The 18,943-nt window shown below is 51.2% G+C and overlaps 2 protein-coding genes across 2 annotated transcripts in view; both read left to right on the forward strand.

The window, feature by feature from the left end:
• ARPC4 (actin related protein 2/3 complex subunit 4) overlaps positions 1-1,772 on the forward strand; it is a 19,978-nt gene extending 18,206 nt beyond the window's left edge. The window contains exon 6 of the mRNA XM_017880352.1: positions 873-1,772. Within this exon, the coding sequence (XP_017735841.1) occupies positions 873-878 (6 nt within the window). The 3' untranslated portion in view covers positions 879-1,772. The remainder of the gene's footprint in view (positions 1-872) is intronic.
• A 2,286-nt stretch (positions 1,773-4,058) lies between these two features.
• TTLL3 (tubulin tyrosine ligase like 3) overlaps positions 4,059-18,943 on the forward strand; it is a 27,771-nt gene continuing 12,886 nt past the window's right edge. Inside the window, 7 exon segments of the mRNA XM_017880350.1 lie at positions 4,059-5,372; positions 5,604-5,692; positions 8,575-8,743; positions 8,865-8,962; positions 13,282-13,396; positions 14,494-14,592; positions 16,251-16,446. Of these exon segments, the coding sequence (XP_017735839.1) occupies positions 4,982-5,372; positions 5,604-5,692; positions 8,575-8,743; positions 8,865-8,962; positions 13,282-13,396; positions 14,494-14,592; positions 16,251-16,446 (1,157 nt within the window). The 5' untranslated portion in view covers positions 4,059-4,981.

The following is an 18,943-nucleotide window of genomic DNA, read 5'->3' on the forward strand; positions in this document are numbered from 1 at the left end:
TTTTTTTTTTAATGGAGTCTCTCTCTGTCGCCCAGGCTGGAGTCTGGCTCACTGCAGGCTCCGCCTCCTGGGTTCATGCCATTCTCCTGCCTCAGCCTCTCGAGTAGCTGGGACTACAGGCGCCCGCCACCATGCCCAGCTAATTTTTTTGGTACTTTTAGTAGAGACGGGGTTTCACCATGTGAGCCAGGATGGTCTCAATATCCTGACCTCGTGATCCACCCACTTGGGCCTTCCAAAGTGCTAGGATTACAGGCGTGAGCCACCGTGCCCCGCCAACTAATTCATATTCTTTTAAACACCATGTGGGCCATACAGTGCTCATCTTTGGGCTGCTTTCAGGCATGGACCATTGGTTCACAACCTTTGGTCTCTAAAATGTCCAGGGCTATTCTAGGCAGCATGGGGGACCCTTGAGGGCAGAAAACATTTCAAGAGCCTGTCTTGGTTGGAGGATCATCCAGAGCTTGACACAAAAGTACCAGAACCTGGGTCCTTCTCCACTTGGCCCTCTGAGTCCCCAAGCCCCTTGCATGAGAGCCCCCATGCCTAAAGAAAGCAACCTTAGTTCACCAGGCAGGATGCTGACAGGGCTTTCTAGCAGCCTCCATGCCAGGGCACAGGGGAGCTGTGGAGAAGCTCCATGGCTGTTAATTTTTCTGCCTCATCTAGTGTTAGGCTTAGGGCCAGTGCCCATAGGTCACTTCTGAAAGCTGGCTGAATTAGAGCATGACCACAAGGTGTCCTGGGACCCAACTCTGTCCCTCAGAGATACGAGCACAGTGGCAGCTCAGGTTCACACAGCTCCTTAGAGCAGCCCTACCAGGATGCAATAATAACCACCATGCACTGCCTCTTGGTTCTCTTGACAGTTTTAAACCATCTGGCTGGATCTCATGGCCTTCCCCCTCAGACTACTCATGTCTCCACGAAGGCGTCCTGGAGTCACTCCCCAGAGCAGCAGCGGCGGCAGCAGGGAGCTGGGTTGGGGTGGGCATTTGATGCGGGAGGTGGGTGGTGTGCTTGCTAGCTGGGCAAGAAAGCAGCAGTGGACCTGCCCCAAGGCCACACATGCCTGGTGAGGCTGGCTTCTGATGTTCAGTGCCCTGGGCCGGGACAGATTTTTTTTAACGTCTTGAAACTTAAACTCTGTGCTTGTAGGATACTGTAACCTTTTTTTTTTTTTTTTTTTTTTTTTTAAAAACCTCCATCTCCAGTGACTGTGACTGGTCCCAGTGATTGTACCTTATTGGTTGCTGTGGGTCTGGGCGGGCCTGGAGCCAGAAGGCGACTTTATTTTTTCTCTCCTATGCCACCCCAGGTGGGGAGGGAGGGAGGTTTCAGACTCCAGTTTCTCTCCCTTACCCTTTTATTCCTAAGCCTCCTTGGCCCCAATATAAGTGGTGGGAACCCTCTGCCAGCTTCCTGAGTTCTGCCTGAAGATGGCCCCCCAGCACTGGTTGGGGACAAGGGCCAAATTGGTGACCACCAGTCATGCCTAGGACCTGGGGCCCAAAAGCCAGGCAACCCCTGACTACAGGGGCCACTGGGTACCCTCCCAGTTGAGAGGGGCCGCTGTTTCGCCTTGTCCGTCAGTACCAGTGCCTGTGCCAGAGGTTGCGAGGTGAGTCCTCTAGAGCTTCCCAGCTGGGCCCTCCTCCTGCCTGTTCTGGCTCGTCTGCTCCCACGCTAGCTGTCCCTTTTCTGATTCTGGTGGATCCTCCCTCCCCTAATTAAAGTCTCTTTTTGCCCCTTTGGGGCTGCATGAGGTCTTTGCTGTCTGTGTGTATGAAAGGAGGGGAGGTGGGGCTTCTTTTCCCTGAGACCAGATGGCTGGTAATTGTGCCTGGAGCTCCCCACTGGGTGCAAATTCTCATGATTGGTCCCACCATTATTCCTATCAGGGGCCCCAACCCAGAGACTCCATTCATTGTAGTCCAGGCACCATTCATTTCTGAAACTGCTCTCTCTGCCTATACAGAGCTTTGGTGCTTTTCACATAATGAACTTACTTGGGCTAAAAAGTAACCTCAGAGAAACAGTGCTCCCATTTGGTGGATAAGGAAACAGATTCCAAACGTGAGATGTAAAAACTTGCCCCAAATCTAGCCAGTGAGCAAGAGAGTAGACTTTTGCCTGTGCCAAAACAGTAATCACCATCCACAAGTGGCTATTTAAATTTTAATTATTACAATTAAAGTTTAAAATCCAGTTCCCCAGTCCCACTGGCAACTTAACAGCTACCAGTGACTACCATGTATAACAGCATGTATAGGCCGGGCGCGGTGGCTCAAGCCTGTAATCCCAGCACTTTGGGAGGCCGAGACGGGCGGATCACGAGGTCAGGAGATCGAGACCATCCTGGCTAACATGGTGAAACCCCGTCTCTACTAAAAAATACAAAAAACTAGCCGGGCGAGGTGGCGGGCCCCTGTAGTCCCAGCTACTCAGGAGGCTGAGGCAGGAGAATGGTGTAAACCCAGGAGGCGGAGCTTGCAGTGAGCTGAGATCTGGCCACTGCACTCCAGCCCGGGCGACGGAGCAAGACTCCGTCTCAAAAAAAAAAAAAAACCAGCATATATAGACATAGAGCATATGCAACACATACATAGAGATTCCTATCATTGCAGAAAGTTCCATTGGATAGTACTACACCTTAGTAACACCTTGAAGTAAAAAAAAAAACAAAAAACCCTTGTGTTTGAATCCTGATTCTTCTTGAAAAATTTGGTCAAGTTGTTTCTATTTTGTGTCTCAGTAGAGATAATGAATATGAATAATCTGACACGGTCCCTACCACACAGGTACTGACTGAACCGTAGTTGTTCACCAGCCCAGTGGCTGGGCTGTTGAATAATTTCCAGTGTTCATGATGTTATCCTTGCCTTGAAGAGACTTGGAGGTCCAGGAAAAGGGCTAGGTATGTAAAAGGTTCACTGAAGTGTTTTATATTTAATATTGGAAGTCAGGGGGCCAAGAGGTAAATATAGGAGAGAGTGTCAGGGTAAGCTTCAAGAAGGGTTAACCTTTGAGCTGAGCTTTGAAAAGGGATTCCTACAGATGGCCAGAGGGGTCTCTCTTGATGGGGTGGACAAGGTGATGTTAAAGGGAGGAGTGGGTGAGGGCAACTGGAACAGCTATTGCCCCTCTCCCCCGCCACCTTTTTTTTTTTTTTTTTTTTTTTTCATTTTTGAGACGGTCTCACTTTGTCACCCAGGCTGGAGTGCAGTGGTGCAGTCGTGGCTCACTGCAGCCTCAGCTTCCCCAGGCTCAAGTGATTCTCCCACCTCAGCTTCCTGAGTAGCTGGGACCACAGGCCTGTGCCACTACGCCCAGCTGATTTTTTTTTGTTTTTAGTTTTTTTTAGTTCTCGCTATGTTGCCTGGGCTGCCTTGGGTGATCCTCCCGCCTCAGCCTACCCAAGTGTTATCATCCCCTTTATGACATTTCCTCTGTGACCTACCTCACTACCCCTCTGAATTAGATGTTCCCTCCTCCAGGGCACATGGTTATGTTCTAGCTTTGCAGCGAATGTTAAAGGTGGTCACAGTGAAACTGGGTGACTAATAGGGTATAGCAGCTGGTCACTCAACAACCCTCACAGGACAGCATTGCCTGGGTGAGCCAGCCACAACCCTCATTTGTCACGTATCTCTCTCCCAGGGTCCAAATTCCCTAAATCACCTCTCCTGGGGATGTGCCTTTTGGGAACACAGCTAAAGGGGGGTTGGGGTCAGCTGGACAGGAAGGTGGGGGATCCACCTTCACTCTTAAGAGCACATCTACCCAGTGACTAACAAAGCTGGGCTCTGACCAGGGTACTCTCTTCAACTCTGCCTGCATGGGCACTGCTAGAGTTGGCCTCTCAAACTGTCCCCATGTGGTCCTTCTGTGACTAACAGGCAACCTGCGTGATAACATACAGGTGTTTAAGAGACAGGCTTTGGAGTCAGACCAGGGTTGCAATGCTGCCTCTGCTGTGTGATTTGAGGCAAATTGTTTAACATCTTGGAACCTTATCTCCCCTGTGACTTTTGAGGATAATACTTTGCCAGTGCTTCCAAAAAGGTTGCTTACAGTCAGCCTGGGGGCCAGGCATAACTGTTCTGATTTATTACATTTCTTTCACAGTTGACTCAAATGATGATCCGTTTTTCCATTTCCAAGTTCCTGGGGAGGGTGTGCTCTGCACTTTTGTGTTACCCCCATATGCTGCCCTCGCTAAGGACCTTACCCTAGGCCCATCTGCCAGGCCCGGCAGGTCTGATCTGGCCTCACCAGGCTCCAGCCACTCTGGCTGTCTTGTAGTTCGCACAAGGGTTCTTAACCCTTCTCAGGGCTGTTGCTGGGACTGTTTGTTCCCTGAAGTGCTGTTGCTCCCCTTTCCCTGGTGACTCCTGACTCCTCGCATTTACATCTTCAGCTTAAATGTATCACCTCTTCAGAGAGGACATCCTCTAACTCCACTTTATCTAAAATGCGCCCTCTTCCTGGTTTCACCTCTGCTTGTTCATTGCCCTTATTATACCTGTAACTATTCCCTTTGTTACTTTTTATTCCCCTCACTGGGCTGTAAGCTCCATGAGGTCAGGAGACATTTGTTAGCGCCTATAAATACTGTAGAATCGCTCAAACCCCAGGGCCGGTGGCACCAGGAAGTACTGGATAAGGAACGGCGACACTAACTGGGGCTCAGTGCTCTCTTCCGCCTTCAGTGCCCCGCTCATCAAGGGTCTGGGTGAGGCCTCAGGTCCTGAGGAAGCCCTCGCTTGACTGCCCCGGGGCCCACTGCAGCCTCCAACCAACCCCGAGCGGTCTGATGGTGCCCAGGGAATGGTTTCCAAGGCAATAGCAAACGGGGCGGGGCTTGGAACGGAGGACAAGGCTCGAGCCTAGGCAGGACCTTCCCGGGAGAGGAGGCGGCGACGCGGAGGGGAGGCGGGATCAGGGGCGCTGGGAGGGCGAGCGCGGCGAGGGGCGCATGCAGGGCCCCGACGCACCGCTGCTCCTGAGCGCTGGGGAGCTGGGGCCCGGGCGCCGGGGCTTGGCCTCCTGGTACCGCCAGGGGGGCGGCCCGGTGTGCAACTGGCTGCGAAAGCCGCAGCCGCTCGAGCCACGCACCAGTTTCCCTTCGGCCCACCGCTCCGAGTTCCGTCCACCCTGGAGGCTGCCATGGCCCGGCCCTGCCTCCGCCCAGCCCGAGGAGGGTCACGCAGGCGGTAGATGCCAGGCGGGCAGCCCCGTCCCTGCGCGCCGCCTCGGCCGCGCCTTCAAGACGCTGGTCCCAGGCACCCACGCCCAGGGCGCCGCGGATCCCCGCCCCCTCGGCCCCCCGCACACCCCGGTCCTGGATGACCCCTCTCCGCAGAATGGTGAGGCCCCGTGCAGCCCGTTCGCTCTGGCCTACAGCGGCTGCGAGGACGACAAGATGCTGGGGTGGAGGGAGGGAATGGGGGTCGGGAGAAGAGCGGCCAAGGGTGGACATCCGGATGAAGGCGGGAGGCAGAGAAGAGGCGTGGCTATCGGCGGCCAGAAAAGATCCTAGGCCGGGACCCTAGGCCCAGGCCCAGTCTACCCCGCCCCTACTCCGCATCTTTCTGCAGGTTTCCCGGTCCTCTGGCGAGGATCCTCCAAGGCGTCCCACATGAACCGGCTCAGAAACGCCAAAATCTATGTGGAGAGAGCTGTCAAGGTCAGAGGAGGGGCGGGGGCACTTAGAAAGGGCCCTGGGAGCGGCTCAACCTGTCTCCCTGCGCTATTTTCTTATATCCTTAAAAAACAAAAGCAAAAGAAAAAACAACAGCAAAAACCCTCAACCACCACACCCATCTTCAACTACCTCCCCATTTACCCCTTCAGCACCAAACTTCTGGGCTCCCTCCACTCTGGTTCCCTGTGATGTCCCACTCTAATCAAGGTGCCTGGTGAGTTCCAGGGAGCCAAACCCAGCAGTGCCTTTCTGTTTTGATCTCGGTTGGGCACCCTGTATCTTTGTACACCGCTGCCCCACACACTCTTCCCCTTGGCTGTCTGACTGCACGCTCCTCGTTTTCCTTTCTCCCTCTTTGGCTGCCGCTTTTCAGTGGCCTTTGAAGGTTGGGGCCCCCTGACCCCTTCCCCAGGTCTGTCTCCTTTGGCTGTGGCCTTGGCTGAGTCCAGTCAGTGTGCTGCACCCCCTCTGTGCCCCTTCCAGCCCAGCCTCGAACTCCACATCCCGTAGATCCAGCCCCCTACCTATCATCTACACCCAGAAAACTTAACAAGCATTTCAAATTCATGTCCCAAACCAGACTTTGATCTTCCTTTTTTTTTTTTTTTTTTTTTTTTTTTTTGAGACGGAGTCTAGCTCTGTCACCCAGGCTGGAGTGCTGTGGCCGGATCTCAGCTCACTGCAAGCTCCGCCTCCCGGGTTCACGCCATTCTCCTGCCTCAGCCTCCCGGGTAGCTGGGACTACAGGCGCTGCCACCTCGCCCGGCTAGTTTTTTGTATTTTTTAGTAGAGACGGGGTTTCACCGTGTTAGCCAGGATGGTCTCGATCTCCTGTCCTCGTGATCCGCCCGTCTCGGCCTCCCAAAGTGCTGGGATTACAGGCTTGAGCCACCGCGCCCGGCCAGACTTTGATCTTCCTGCCCAAACCTGTTGTCCTCCCAGTCTCTGGTCTTTCCCATCTCTCAGTTCCTCATGCCAGAAATCTCATCTTTCTGTTTCTTCACCCACAGGTCTAATCCCATCAGCAAAACCACTTGTCATCTCCACCTCCAAAACGATTCTCAACTCTAGCACCTTCTCCAGTCTGTGATATAACCACCTTCATTATAGTAATTGTGATTTCTCTCCTAGGCAAACCATGACAGCCTCCTAACTGGTCTGCCTCCATCCTGTCCCCTCATCTTTTTGCCATACAGCAGCAAGTCAAGCCTGGAAAGACTCCCTACCTTTTGTGCTCACGACACTCTTAGTATGAAATCCAAGTCCGTTCCAAGGCCTGCAGGCCTTCCACAGTCTAGCCACTGCCTACCTCCTCTGGGGCTTTCCCCATCATTTTCCATGCTCTACTCACTCTGGTCTCCCTTCAGTTCCTTCTTTTTTTTTTTTTTTTTTTGAGACGGAGTCTCGCGCTGTCGCCCAGGCTGGAGTGCAGTGGCCGGATCTCGGCTCACTGCAAGCTCCGCCTCCCGGGTTCACGCCATTCTCCTGCCTCAGTCTCCCGAGTAGCTGGGACTACAGGTGCCCGCCACCTCGCCCGGCTAGTTTTTTTCTTTTTGTATTTTTTAGTAGAGACGGGGTTTCACCGTGTTAGCCAGGATGGCCTCGATCTTCTGACCTCGTGATCCGCCTGTCTCGGCCTCCCAAAGTGCTGGGATTACAGGCTTGAGCCACCGCACCTGGCCCTTCAGTTCCTTCTGACCTCTCTCCAGCCTCAAGGCCTTTGCACATGCTTTCCCCTCTGCCTGAATCGCCATTTCCCAGCTCTGTAAATTCATGGCTTCCTTTCAACCTTCCCTCACCATGTATTTCTAAATAGTTTCTCTGGATCCCATTAAGTATGCAGTTTCTGGAGCCAAACTGCCAGGATGTAAATCCCTGCTCTTTTGCTTAACCACTGTGGGGCCTCAGGCACCCTGCTCAACTTCTCTATGCCTCTGTTTCATAGCCAGTAAAATGGAGATAACAGTATCTAATAAAAATGCATAGTATTGGCCAGGCAAGGTGGCTGACACCTGTAATCCTAGCATTTTGGGAGGCCAAGGCAGGAGGATCACTTGAGGCCAGGAGTTCAAGACCAGCCTGGCCAACACAGTGAAAACCAGTCTCTACCAAAAAATATAAAAATTATCTGGGGCGCCAGATGCGGTGGCTGATGCCTGTAATTCCAGCACTTTGGGAGGCCAAGGTGGGTGGATCACCTAAAGTCAGGAGTTTGAGACCAGTGTGGCAAATATGGTGAAACCTCGTCTCTACTAAAAGTACAAAAATTAGCTGGGTGTAGTGACACACACCTGTACTCCCAGCTACTGGGGAGGCTGCGGCAGGAGAATCACTTGAACCCGGGAGGTGGAGGTTGCAGTGAGCCAAGATCATGCTATTCCAGCCTGGGTGACAGAGGAAGACTCCGTCTCAAAAAAAAAAAAAAAAAAAAAAAAAAAAAAAAAAAAAATTCTGGGCATGGTGGTGCACACCTGTAATCCCAGGTACTCAAGGAGGCTGAGGCAGGAGAACCACTTGAACCCAGGAGGAAGAGTGTGCAGTGAGCCGAAATTGTGCCACTACACTCCAGCCTGGGCAACAGAGTGAGACCCTATCTCAAACAAAACAAAACAAAAACGCATAGTATTGTTAGTAATGCATGTAAGTGCTCAGCACGTAGTAGGTCCTCAATAAATAGTAGCCATTGCTATTATTATTACCATGCATATTTATTTCTCTACTTATGTATAGTCTGTTTATTTCTCCTACTGGAATATAAAAATTTCCTGATGGCAGTGTCCATACTATCTGGTTCACCTTTATATCCCCTATGTCTGGCACTTATGCAATACTTATTGAAGAAGTATCCATCTCTCACCTTGCAGCAGAAGAAGATCTTTACAATCCAAGGCTGCTACCCAGTGATCCGGTGTCTCTTGCGCCGGAGGGGCTGGGTGGAGAAGAAGATGGTCCATCGCTCAGGCCCCACCCTGCTGCCACCCCAAAAGGATCTGGATAGCTCAGCGATGGGTGACAGTGACACCACTGAGGATGGTGAGTGGTTCCCTCCCTTTCCACAGCTGTCCCTCCTGAGTCCCACTGTCCCAGGGTTGAGGCCTTATGGACTATGGGGCAGGGAGAGGAAACTCATCAGCTCTGGGCTCTGCATCCACAGAGGATGAAGATGAGGATGAGGAGTTCCAGCCACCACAGCTGTTCGACTTGGATGATTTACTGAAATTTGATGACCTAGATGGAACACACGCTCTGATGGTGAGGGCCCTGGGGGACAAGATGAAGCAGGGGCTGCCTGCTTAGTGGGAGAGCATTGGTGTCCAGCTGGGTGACCTCAGACTAGTCCTTTCTTTCTCTGAGCCACAGTTTCCCTATCTGTAGTAAAAACTGCTTCTTTAAAGGCTGGATAGAGCTGGGCATGGTGGCTCACGCCTGTGGTCCCAGCTACTCAGGAGGCCAAGGTGGGAGGATCACTTGAGGCTAGGAGTTCAAGACTAGCCTGGGCAACATAGTAAGACTCAGTCTTTACAAAAAAAGGTAGAAAAACATTATCCGGGTGTGGTGGCATGTTCCTGTAGTCCCATCTACTTGGGAGGCTAAGGTGGGAGGATCGCTTGAACCCGGGAATTACAGGCTGCAGTGAGCTATGATCGCACCACTGCACTCCAGCCTGAGCAACAAAGCAAGACTCTATCTCTAAAAAAGAAATAAGTGAATAAAGGCTGGATAGGGCCGCAGAGTGGGGAGGGACACATCAGGCCTGTGTCCCATCTGGCCTATGATTCAGAGCTCTGCTAGGTCATACCAGATGCCAGCATAGCCTCCATGCATGGTAACTCCCCCTTCAAATAAAAACCCCATAGTTCACTTTCTCCCTCTGCTTTTGGTAAGTGAAGGTAGGAAGGAAGGGCTTAAAAAGCTCTGGAAGAGGCGGAGTGGGGTGGCTTATGCCTGTAATCCTAGTACTTTGGGAGGCTGAGGAGGGCGGATCCCTTGAGGTTAGGAGTTTGAGACCAGCCTGGCCAACGTGGTGAAAACCCATCTCTACTGGAAAAAAAAAAAAAAATTAGCCGGGTGTGGTGGCAGGCGCCTGTAATCCCAACTACTCAGGAAACTGAGGCAGCAGAATCGCTTGAACCCAGGAGGTGGAGGTTGCAGTGAACTGAGATCACACCACTGCATCCCAGCCTGGGCAACAGAGTAAGACTCTGTCTCAAAAAATAAAAATAAAAAATAAAATAAAGGCCGGGCACAGTAGCTCACGCCTGTAATCCCAGCACTTTGGGAGGCCGAGGCTGACGGATCACCTGAGGTCAGGAGTTCAAGACCAACCTGGCCACCATGGTGAAATCCTGTCCCTATTAAAAAAATATAAAAATTACCTGGGTGTAGTGGTGTATGCCTGTCATCACAGCTACTTGGGCGGCTGAGGCAGGAGAATTGCTTGAATCTGGGTAGCGAAGGTTGCAGTGAGCTGAGATCACACCACTGCACTCCAGCCTGGGCGACAGAGCAAGACTCTGTCTCAAAAATAAAATAAAAATACAAAAATTAGCCAGGCGTGGTGGCGGGCACCTGTAATCCCAGCTACTCGGGAGGGTGAGGCATGAGAATTGCTTGAACTTAGGAGATGGAGGTTGTAGTGAGCTGAAATCGCACCACTGCACTTCAGCCTGGGTGACAGAACAAGCGATAACTTCATCTGAAAAAAAAAAAAAAAGCTGAAAGAGTCGGGTGTGATGATGTGGAGGACATGCATGTTGAGGTGAGGGTACTTGGGTTTGCATCTTGGTAGTGCCACTTACTGAGGTCAACTATATAAAATTGCCATTTCTGGCCAGGCGTAGTGGGTCATGCCTGTAATCACAACACTTTGGGAGGCCAAGGTGAGTGGCTTATTTGAGGTCAGGAGTTCGAGACCAGCCTGGGGAGCATAGTGAAACCCCCGTCTCTACTAAAAATATTTAAAAAAAGAAAAAAATTATCTGGGTCTGGTGGCACACACCTGTAATTCCAGCTACTAGAGAAGCTGAGGCAGAAGAATCACTTGAACCCAGGAGACGGAGGTTGCAGTGAGCCAAAATCATGCCACTGCACTCCAGCCTGGGTGACAGAATCAGACTCCATCTCAAAAAAAAAAAAAAAGCCATTTCTCTATGTCAGGAATGGCTGAATATTGGCAGCTTCATATGGGTCAGTCTCATGAGCCCTTGGGCAAGTCGCTTGTCTTCCTATGCCTCAGTTTCCTCATCTGCAAAATAGAGATTACCTTAGCACCTACCACGTAGAACTGTGGTGAACCTTGAATGAATTGGCATGGAAAGTGCTTAGAGCAGGGCCCAGCATGTGCTGACATTGGTTATGAATAATTATCCCACCTCTCAGAATTGTAGGAAGGATGGCGAGAGGTGGGGTCCATGAGAGAGCCTTTGTCACAGGCTGTGTGCCCATCAGGTTGGAGTCACTGTCCTGCCCCTGGGCAAGTCACTGATGACCATGGGCCAGAACAAAGTGTGACATTCAGTTGTGCAGCTTTGTCACTGCTTGGGGACACCCTTAGGGGCCCTGCCCCCTCAGCGGCTAACTCCATAGTTGGGTCTATGTCTCAGTCTTTGGAATTTGCCGTGGTTTGATGAGGCTAATGCCAACTCCTTCTTCTCACGCTGCCACCGCCTGGGGGCTGAGAATGACAAGCCTCATATGACACCTTAAGCAGTGACAAAGGGAGGCAGAAGGGAGTCTTTGGCATCCCTAAGGCCAAAAGGAGCCTGAAAGACTGGCTTGGCCTCTGCCCACCTGTGCCCTGGAGGAAGAGAAATCTTGACTTACACAAAGATGACGTGTGGGCTAGAGTCCACCTTGGAAGCATCCTCTCCTTCCTGTTCACCCACCCTGCTCAGCAGGGCAGGGAGAGGCTGCCTTAGGCCCTGCTACCCACACTGGCCTCTGTGTTTCTGTCTCCTCCCTGTCTCCCCAGTCCCGCATGGTTCAGAATGAGACCCCCTACTTCATCTGGACCACCCGGCGAGATGTGCTCGACTGTCGCTTCCTCTCCAAGGATCAGATGATAAACCACTACGCGCGGGCTGGCTCCTTTACCACAAAGGTGGGCTCCCTAGAGGAGCAGGCAGGGCAGCCTCCAACTCCCCGCCCTTGGGCTGGCAGCCCTCCTCCCTGCTCTCCTTGTTAGTAAGAGGAAATTCTCAGGGCAAGGGGAAGTATATAATTCAGAAGATTTGGAGTCTGACCAGCATCTGGCTGGTTCAAATCCAGCCCCTGTACCGTATCTGGCATGTGTAGATATAGTGACTAAAATGGGCTCCAGCATTCAAATGGGTCTGGAGGTAGAACAATCACCAAACCCAATGATAGTGAGCAAGCAGACTCTTAACCTCCTAAGCAGAAGATATCTGGCTATTGAACCCATTCTGTCTTACTTGGGTTTCTTTTTTTTTTTGAGTGGAGTCTCACTCCGTCTCCCAGGCTGGAATGCAGTGGTGCAATCTCTGCCCACTGCAATCTCTGCCTCCCAGGTTCAAGCAATTCTTCTGCCTCGCCTCCTGAGTAGCTGGGACTACAGGTATGTGTCACCACACCTGGCTAATTTTTGTATTTTTTAGTAGAAACGGCGTTTCATCCTGTTGGCCAAGCTGGTCTTGAACTCATGACCTCAGGTGATCCACTTCAGCTTCCCAAAGTGCTGGGATTACAGGCATGAGCCATCATGCCCAGACTTACCTGGGTTTCTTAGCAAGTGACTTCACCTGTCTGAGCCTCAGTTTTCTCATCTTTCAGTGAGAATACCAGTAAGGACTATCTTCTGGGGTTGTGGCAAGGATGAAGGGCTTTGTAATAATGACCTGCCATTATATTATTGGTGTGGGTTAGGAAGGATTCTAGAAGAAGCAGCTCTTGTTTTGTTCTATTTTTAAGAGGTGAGATCTTGCTATGTTGCCCAGGCTGCTCTTGGCCTCAAGCAGTCCTCCTATTTCAGCCTCCCAGAGTGCTGGGATTACAGGTGTAAACTACTGTGCTTGGCCTTGGCAGCTCTTTAAGAATGTGAAAGAGTTGGCCAGGTGCGGTGGCTCAAGCCTGTAATCCCAGCACTTTGGGAGGCCAAGACGGGCGGATCACGAGGTCAGGAGATCGAGACCATCCTGGCTAACACGGTGAAACCCCGTCTCTACTAAAAAAATACAAAAAATTAGCCGGGCGTGGTGTTGGGTGCCTGTAGTCCCAGCTACTCAGGAGGCTGAGGCAGGAGAATGGCGTGAACCCGGGAGGCGGAGCTTGCAGTGAGCTGAGATCCGGCCACTGCACTCCAGCCTGGGCGACAGAGTGAGACTCCGTCTCAAAAAAAAAAAAAAAAAAAGTGAAAGGGTGGACAGGAGGGACGTCAGGTATTCTTGGCAAAGGACACTGCCCAGGCAAATATATGGTGATAGATGTGAGCAACTCAGACCTTGCAAGTGGGGCCAAGGCTCTGAGAGCATATCCATTTAGGGTCTTTCTGAGCTGTCTGGGTGTGTGCTGAGTATGGGCAGTCCTGCCCTGCCCTCTCAGCACTAACTCCGTAGGTGGGTCTATGTCTCAATCTCCGGAATTTGCCGTGGTTTGATGAGGTTGATGCCAACTCCTTCTTCCCACGCTGCTACCGCCTGGGGGCTGAGGATGACAAAAAAGCCTTCATAGGTAAGGAGACCCCCAGTCCCATGCCTGGACCTCAGGCTGACGGAGCAGGGCTGAAGCTCTGGCTCATGTTGGAGAGCGACAGGCCTCTCTTCATGTCCTCATCTGCCCCAGCAGATTTCCTTTTCCACCCTCAATCCTTATCCTTCCCTAATGTGCCCTCCATTAATGAGCCTCTTAGCTTGGTCAACTCTGACCTCCAGAAAAGCTCAGGTAGCTTGGCTTATATTCTAGAGCAGGTTCTAAAAGTTGGTCAGTCCCTTGAGTTTGGAATCCAGAACAGATTCCAGGCTTATATCAAGTTCCACTTGTTGAATTGGGTTCCAAAAAAGGCTGCAGGCTTTGGGTTTCTAAGGCAGACTAGGTTCCAATTCCACAATATGTTCTAAATTCAGGTTAGAATTTGGATCCAGATTCTATGCTAGGTTTAAATTACATTCAAAATCTGAAATACGACACAGTCTGGTTCTCAGGATAGAGTAAGTATCACAAGTAGGTGATGAACAGAAGAAATAAATCAGACAATGGGTCCAAGCCAGATTCTGAAGGCAGAATATGATCCAAGTCAGGTCAGATTTGGGGTCTGGTTCCACAACTGAAACAGGAGCAAGTCCTTTTTTTTTTTTTTTTTGAGACGGAGTCTCACTCTGTCACCCAGATTGGAGTGCAGTGGCTCGATCTTGGCTCACTGCAAGTTCCGCCTCCCAGGTTCATGCCATTCTTCTGCCTCAACCTTCCTAGTAGCTGGGATTACAGGCGCCCACCATCACACCCAGCTAATTTTTTGTATTTTTAGTAGAGACGGGGTTTCACTGTGTTAGCCAGGATGGTCTCGATCTCCTGACCTCGTGATCCACCCACCTCAGCCTCCCAAAGTGCTGAGATTACAGGCATAAGCCACCGTACATGGCCTGAAACAGGAGCACGTTCTAAACTCAGGCTCTAGAGTCCGAAAAGGTAGAGTCAGGTTCTGGATCCAAAATGGGGCAAGTCATGATCAGGTTCTGGATCCAAAATGGGGCAAGTCATGATCAGGTTCTGGAACCAGAACAGGCCTCAAGCCTAGGGGCTGAGCAGGGTATCCCCTGGCCTGGGAGCAGAGGACTTCTGGCTGACAGCTGCCCGCAACGTTCTCAAGCTGGTGGTGAAGTCTGAGTGGAAGTCATACCCTATCCAGGCAGTAGAGGAAGAGGCCTCAGGTAAGTACTGTGATTACCTCCACTCTCCCACCCATTTATCCTCCACCCAGCTGCCCTTCCCCCTATCTGCCCTTCTACCTATCTATTCATCCACCCACCTACTGGTTCATTTACACATCTGTGTATGATTCACATCTACCCATCTATCTATCCATCCATCCATCCATCCATCCATCCATCCATCCACTCATCCATTCACCTATGTACCCACTTATTCACCTACTCTCTGATCTACCGATTCACCCACCCACACTTCCATTCATGCTTCCATCCTCCCACCTGTCACCCATTGTTAATCTCTTCATTCATCTACCTGACGTCAGCTCCATACTCCCCATCCATCTATCCACTCCCTGCCTACCTATCCTTCCACAGATCCATCTACCCATCTACCTACCTGCTATTCCATTCTCCTATCTACTACCTATTTGTCCTCCAGTCCATCCACTCATCCATTTTTCTGTCCCAGGTACCTAGACACTTGTCTTCCCATCCATTTGTTAGTTGATCCACTCCTCATTCCGCCCTCCCATGGGCCTGGCATGTGGCCAAGCACCCTGGAGAGGGCAGACTAAGAAGACATGGTCCGTCCCTGCCTGTGAGGAGCTCAGGTCTCTGAGGAGGAGGAAGCAGTGAAACCGGGCTTTACACATGGCCTGAGAACAGCTTAGGCCTGAACATAAGGAAGAGCTTGGAATGGAGGGGGACAAAGAGGAACCCTCACTATCATTGCATGCCAGCCCAACCACTGCCTGCCCTTTCCCTTTCTGGATTTAGCTCGTGCCTCCAGGCTCCTAGTCCTGTAATCCAGGGACCCATCAGTGAGGGATTCAGGGAAGTAGAGGCAGCTCTCCAGGAAGGAGGAAAATCCCTGCCTCTTCCAGAGGGAGACCTCCCCATTGCTGTCTCTTGCATGTGTCACGTACAGGGAAGGCTTGGTTGTGTGCCAGGATAAGGGGCAAAAGGACCTTGGGTGTGGCTAGAGACCCTGTGCTTAAGCTTTTATGGTATAGGTCAGGCTGCAGGGGTCTGAGGGCCTCAGTTGTATATCAGGGTCTTCAGTGCATTGCGATGTGCCGGGTGAGTCAGGTCTGTGGATGTGCATGGAGGTCTTCTGAAGGGTCAGTTTCTGTAATCACTTTCAGGTGTGTCAGGGCCTTGTGCAGTCACAGTACACACACAGGTTAGTGCTTCTGTGGGCTAATGATTGTAGCTCTGTATCAGGATTCTGGGAGTGGGTCTGGATTTCTGTTGCGTGGACTTAAGAAGCTGTGTCAGACTTGGAGGAGGGTATTCATGTATAACTGGGTTCACATAGGCCAAGGCTCCCAGGTGCATTTTAGGCAGAGCCTCAGGTGTGTTAGAGGTCCCAGGGGCAGAGAGGCTATAGGTGCTGTCAGAGGTCTTGGGGACATTTAGGGCAGAGTCTTAAGTGAGTGACAGGTCCTGGGACAGTGGGAGCCAGGGGCAAGTGCTAGAGTTGCAGTGAATTTAGAGCAAAGCCTCAGCTAAGTGACACATCCCAGGGCAGTAAGGGATCTATCTAGGTACGTGCTGGGCCTCATGTAAGTGACAGGCCTTAGGACAATGGGGGCTGTGGCATGTGTCAGGTTACCTGCCTTGATATGGGATCGTGACAGGCCCCTCCCTATGTGCAGGAGACAAGCAGCGCAAGAAACAGGAGAAAAACCCAGTGTCGGTGTCCCCAGAGTTTGTGGATGAAGCTCTGTGTGTGTGCGAGGAGTACCTTAGCAACCTGGCCCACATGGACATCGACAAGGACCTGGAGGCCCCACTGTACCTCACCCCCGAGGGCTGGTCCCTCTTCCTCCAGCGCTACTACCAAGTGGTCCAGTGAGTCCCCTGCAGCTGGGACTTTGGGCTGTGGGCAGGTGCTTACAGACAGGCCCTTTCTGTCTCGGGCAGCCCCCACCCCTTCCCCAAGCCTCCCGCTCATTTACCCTGCCCTTCTTCTGCTTGGGAACCCTCAAGGACTCCCACTGCCTCCATGATAGGGTCTGGGCCACTCTTCTTGGTTCTTGGCATAGCATAGTCTCTAAGAGCATGGCCTGTGCCACCAAATGGACAGCACATTGCCCAAAGTGTGTGTTGTATGGATGTTAATTCTCCAGGAAGTAAGTAGATTTTATGGAAAAAGGGCTTTTGTGGTCCATCACATTTGGAAAACACTGGATTAAGCAGTTAATTAAAGAGGCTTCCCTGGGGCAGTACTTTTCAGAACCTATGGGTGGTGTAAGCCTACAGAGAGAGTGTATCCTGTACTCTCTCTGTAGGCTCCCACCCTGCCCTGCCTCCCACCAAGCATCCTGAGGGGCAGTGTTTTTTTTTTTTTTTTTTTTTTCTTTTTTGAGATGGAGTCTCGCTCTTTCGCCCAGGCTGGAGTGCAGTGGCACGATCTCGGCTCACTGCAAGCTCCGCCTCCCGGGTTCACGCCATTCTCCTGCCTCAGCCTCCCCAGTAGCTGGGACTACAGGCGCCCGCCACCACGCCTGGCTAATTTTTTATATTTTTAGTAGAGACGGGGTTTCACCATGTTAGCCAGGATGGTCTCGATCTCCTGACCTTGTGATTCACCCTCCTCGGCCTCCCAAAGTGCTGGGATTACAGGCATGAGCCACCGCACCTGGCCTGGGGCAGTGTTTTCCAAACACACTTTGGAAAAAAGTTCTCAGGCGGGGGAAGGGAGGATCAAGGTGGGCCTGGTGCTGCTTTAGGGAGATTCCATTCAGGAGAAGCATGCAGGAGCAACTGGAGGGAGAACAGCCCTGAAGGCAGAACACACAGTAAGCATTTCTTGAGCAACTCCAACGTGCCAAGCATTGTGCCAGGTACCAGAAATGAAGCGTAGCCCCTGTTCTCAACCGGGACACAGCTTAAGGTTTGAGACCTGCAGGAAGCCAGGTGGGAGTGCTAGGAATCTCAGCTGGGGTGGTGGTAACAGAAAGAAATTGATAGATTTAATTGCTCAATAGGGGAAACTGAAGAACAGAAACAAATGGACAGATTTAATTACTCAATAGGGGAAACTGAAGAACTAATGAATGACATGAGCAGCAGACCCACGTCATTAGCAAGTAATTCATTGCATCTGTTCTAAATGTCAGGAAATAACTTAGGTGGCCCAATACTTTCTCTTTAGCTACTGGAAAATGTAAAGCTACCCATCTTAAATTAAGAATTATCAAGGCGGCCAGGCGTGGTGGCTCACGCCTGTAATCCCAGCACTTTGGGAGGCGGAGACGGGCAGATCACTTGAGGTCAGGAGTTGGAGACCAGCCTGGCCAATATGGCGAAACCCCATCTCTACTAAACATACGAAAATTAACTGGCATGGTGGCACATGCCTGTAATCCCAGCTACTCAGGAGCCACTGAGTAGTGTGTGAGCCACTGCACTCAGCCTAATTTGTTCAATATTTACTGTTAATGCTTCTCAACTTTGTTAAAAAAACAAATCCACTTGGGGCGGTGGCTCATGCCTGTAATCCTAGCACTTTGGGAGGCCAAGGCTGAGACAGGAGAATTGCTTGAATCCGGGAGGCAGAGGTTGCAGTGAGCCGAGATCGTGCCACTGCACTCCAGCCTGGGTGACAGAGTGAGACTCTGTCTCAAACAAAAAAAAAAAAAAAAAAAAAAAGAATTTTCAAGACTTCGAACATTAGTCATGAAGCACGAGTCCTTTTTATTTCTGGTGTGTGGGGGCAAGTTCTAGAGGGCTATAGGAATCTCTCTAAAGTCGGGATTACATAAAATATTGCATCATATAACACACGTACACAGTGTTCAGTACAAATGACCAGCATTCATTCATTCCTTCAATATTTTAGTTTACTTTAGTTTTTTGAGACAGGGTCTTACTTTGTCACCCAGGCTGGAGTGCAGTGGTGCAATCTTGGCTCACTGCAACCTCTGCCTCCCAGGCTCAAGTGATTTTTCCCACCTCAGCCTCCTGAGTAGCTGGGACTACAGGTGTGTGCCACCAGGCCTGGCAAATTTTTGTTTGGTCGGCCTAATTCATTCAATATTTACTGTTAATGCTTCTCAACTTTTTTAAAAAAACAAATCCACTCGGGGCAGTGGCTCATGCCTGTAATCCCAGCACTTTGGGAGGCCAAGGCTGGTGGATCATGAGGTCAGGAGTTCAAGACCAGCCTGGCCAATATGGTGAAACCCCATCTTTTGTAAAAATACAAAAATTAGGCCGGGCACGGTGGCTCAAGCCTGTAATCCCAGCACTTTGGGAGGCCGAGATGGGCGGATCATGAGGTCAGGAGATCGAGACCATCCTCGCTAATACGGTGAAACCCCGTCTCTACTAAAAAATACAAAAA

Source organism: Rhinopithecus bieti, unplaced genomic scaffold, assembly GCF_001698545.2.
Source record: "Rhinopithecus bieti isolate Rb0 unplaced genomic scaffold, ASM169854v2 scaffold_12592, whole genome shotgun sequence".
Lineage (NCBI taxonomy): Eukaryota > Metazoa > Chordata > Mammalia > Primates > Cercopithecidae > Rhinopithecus > Rhinopithecus bieti.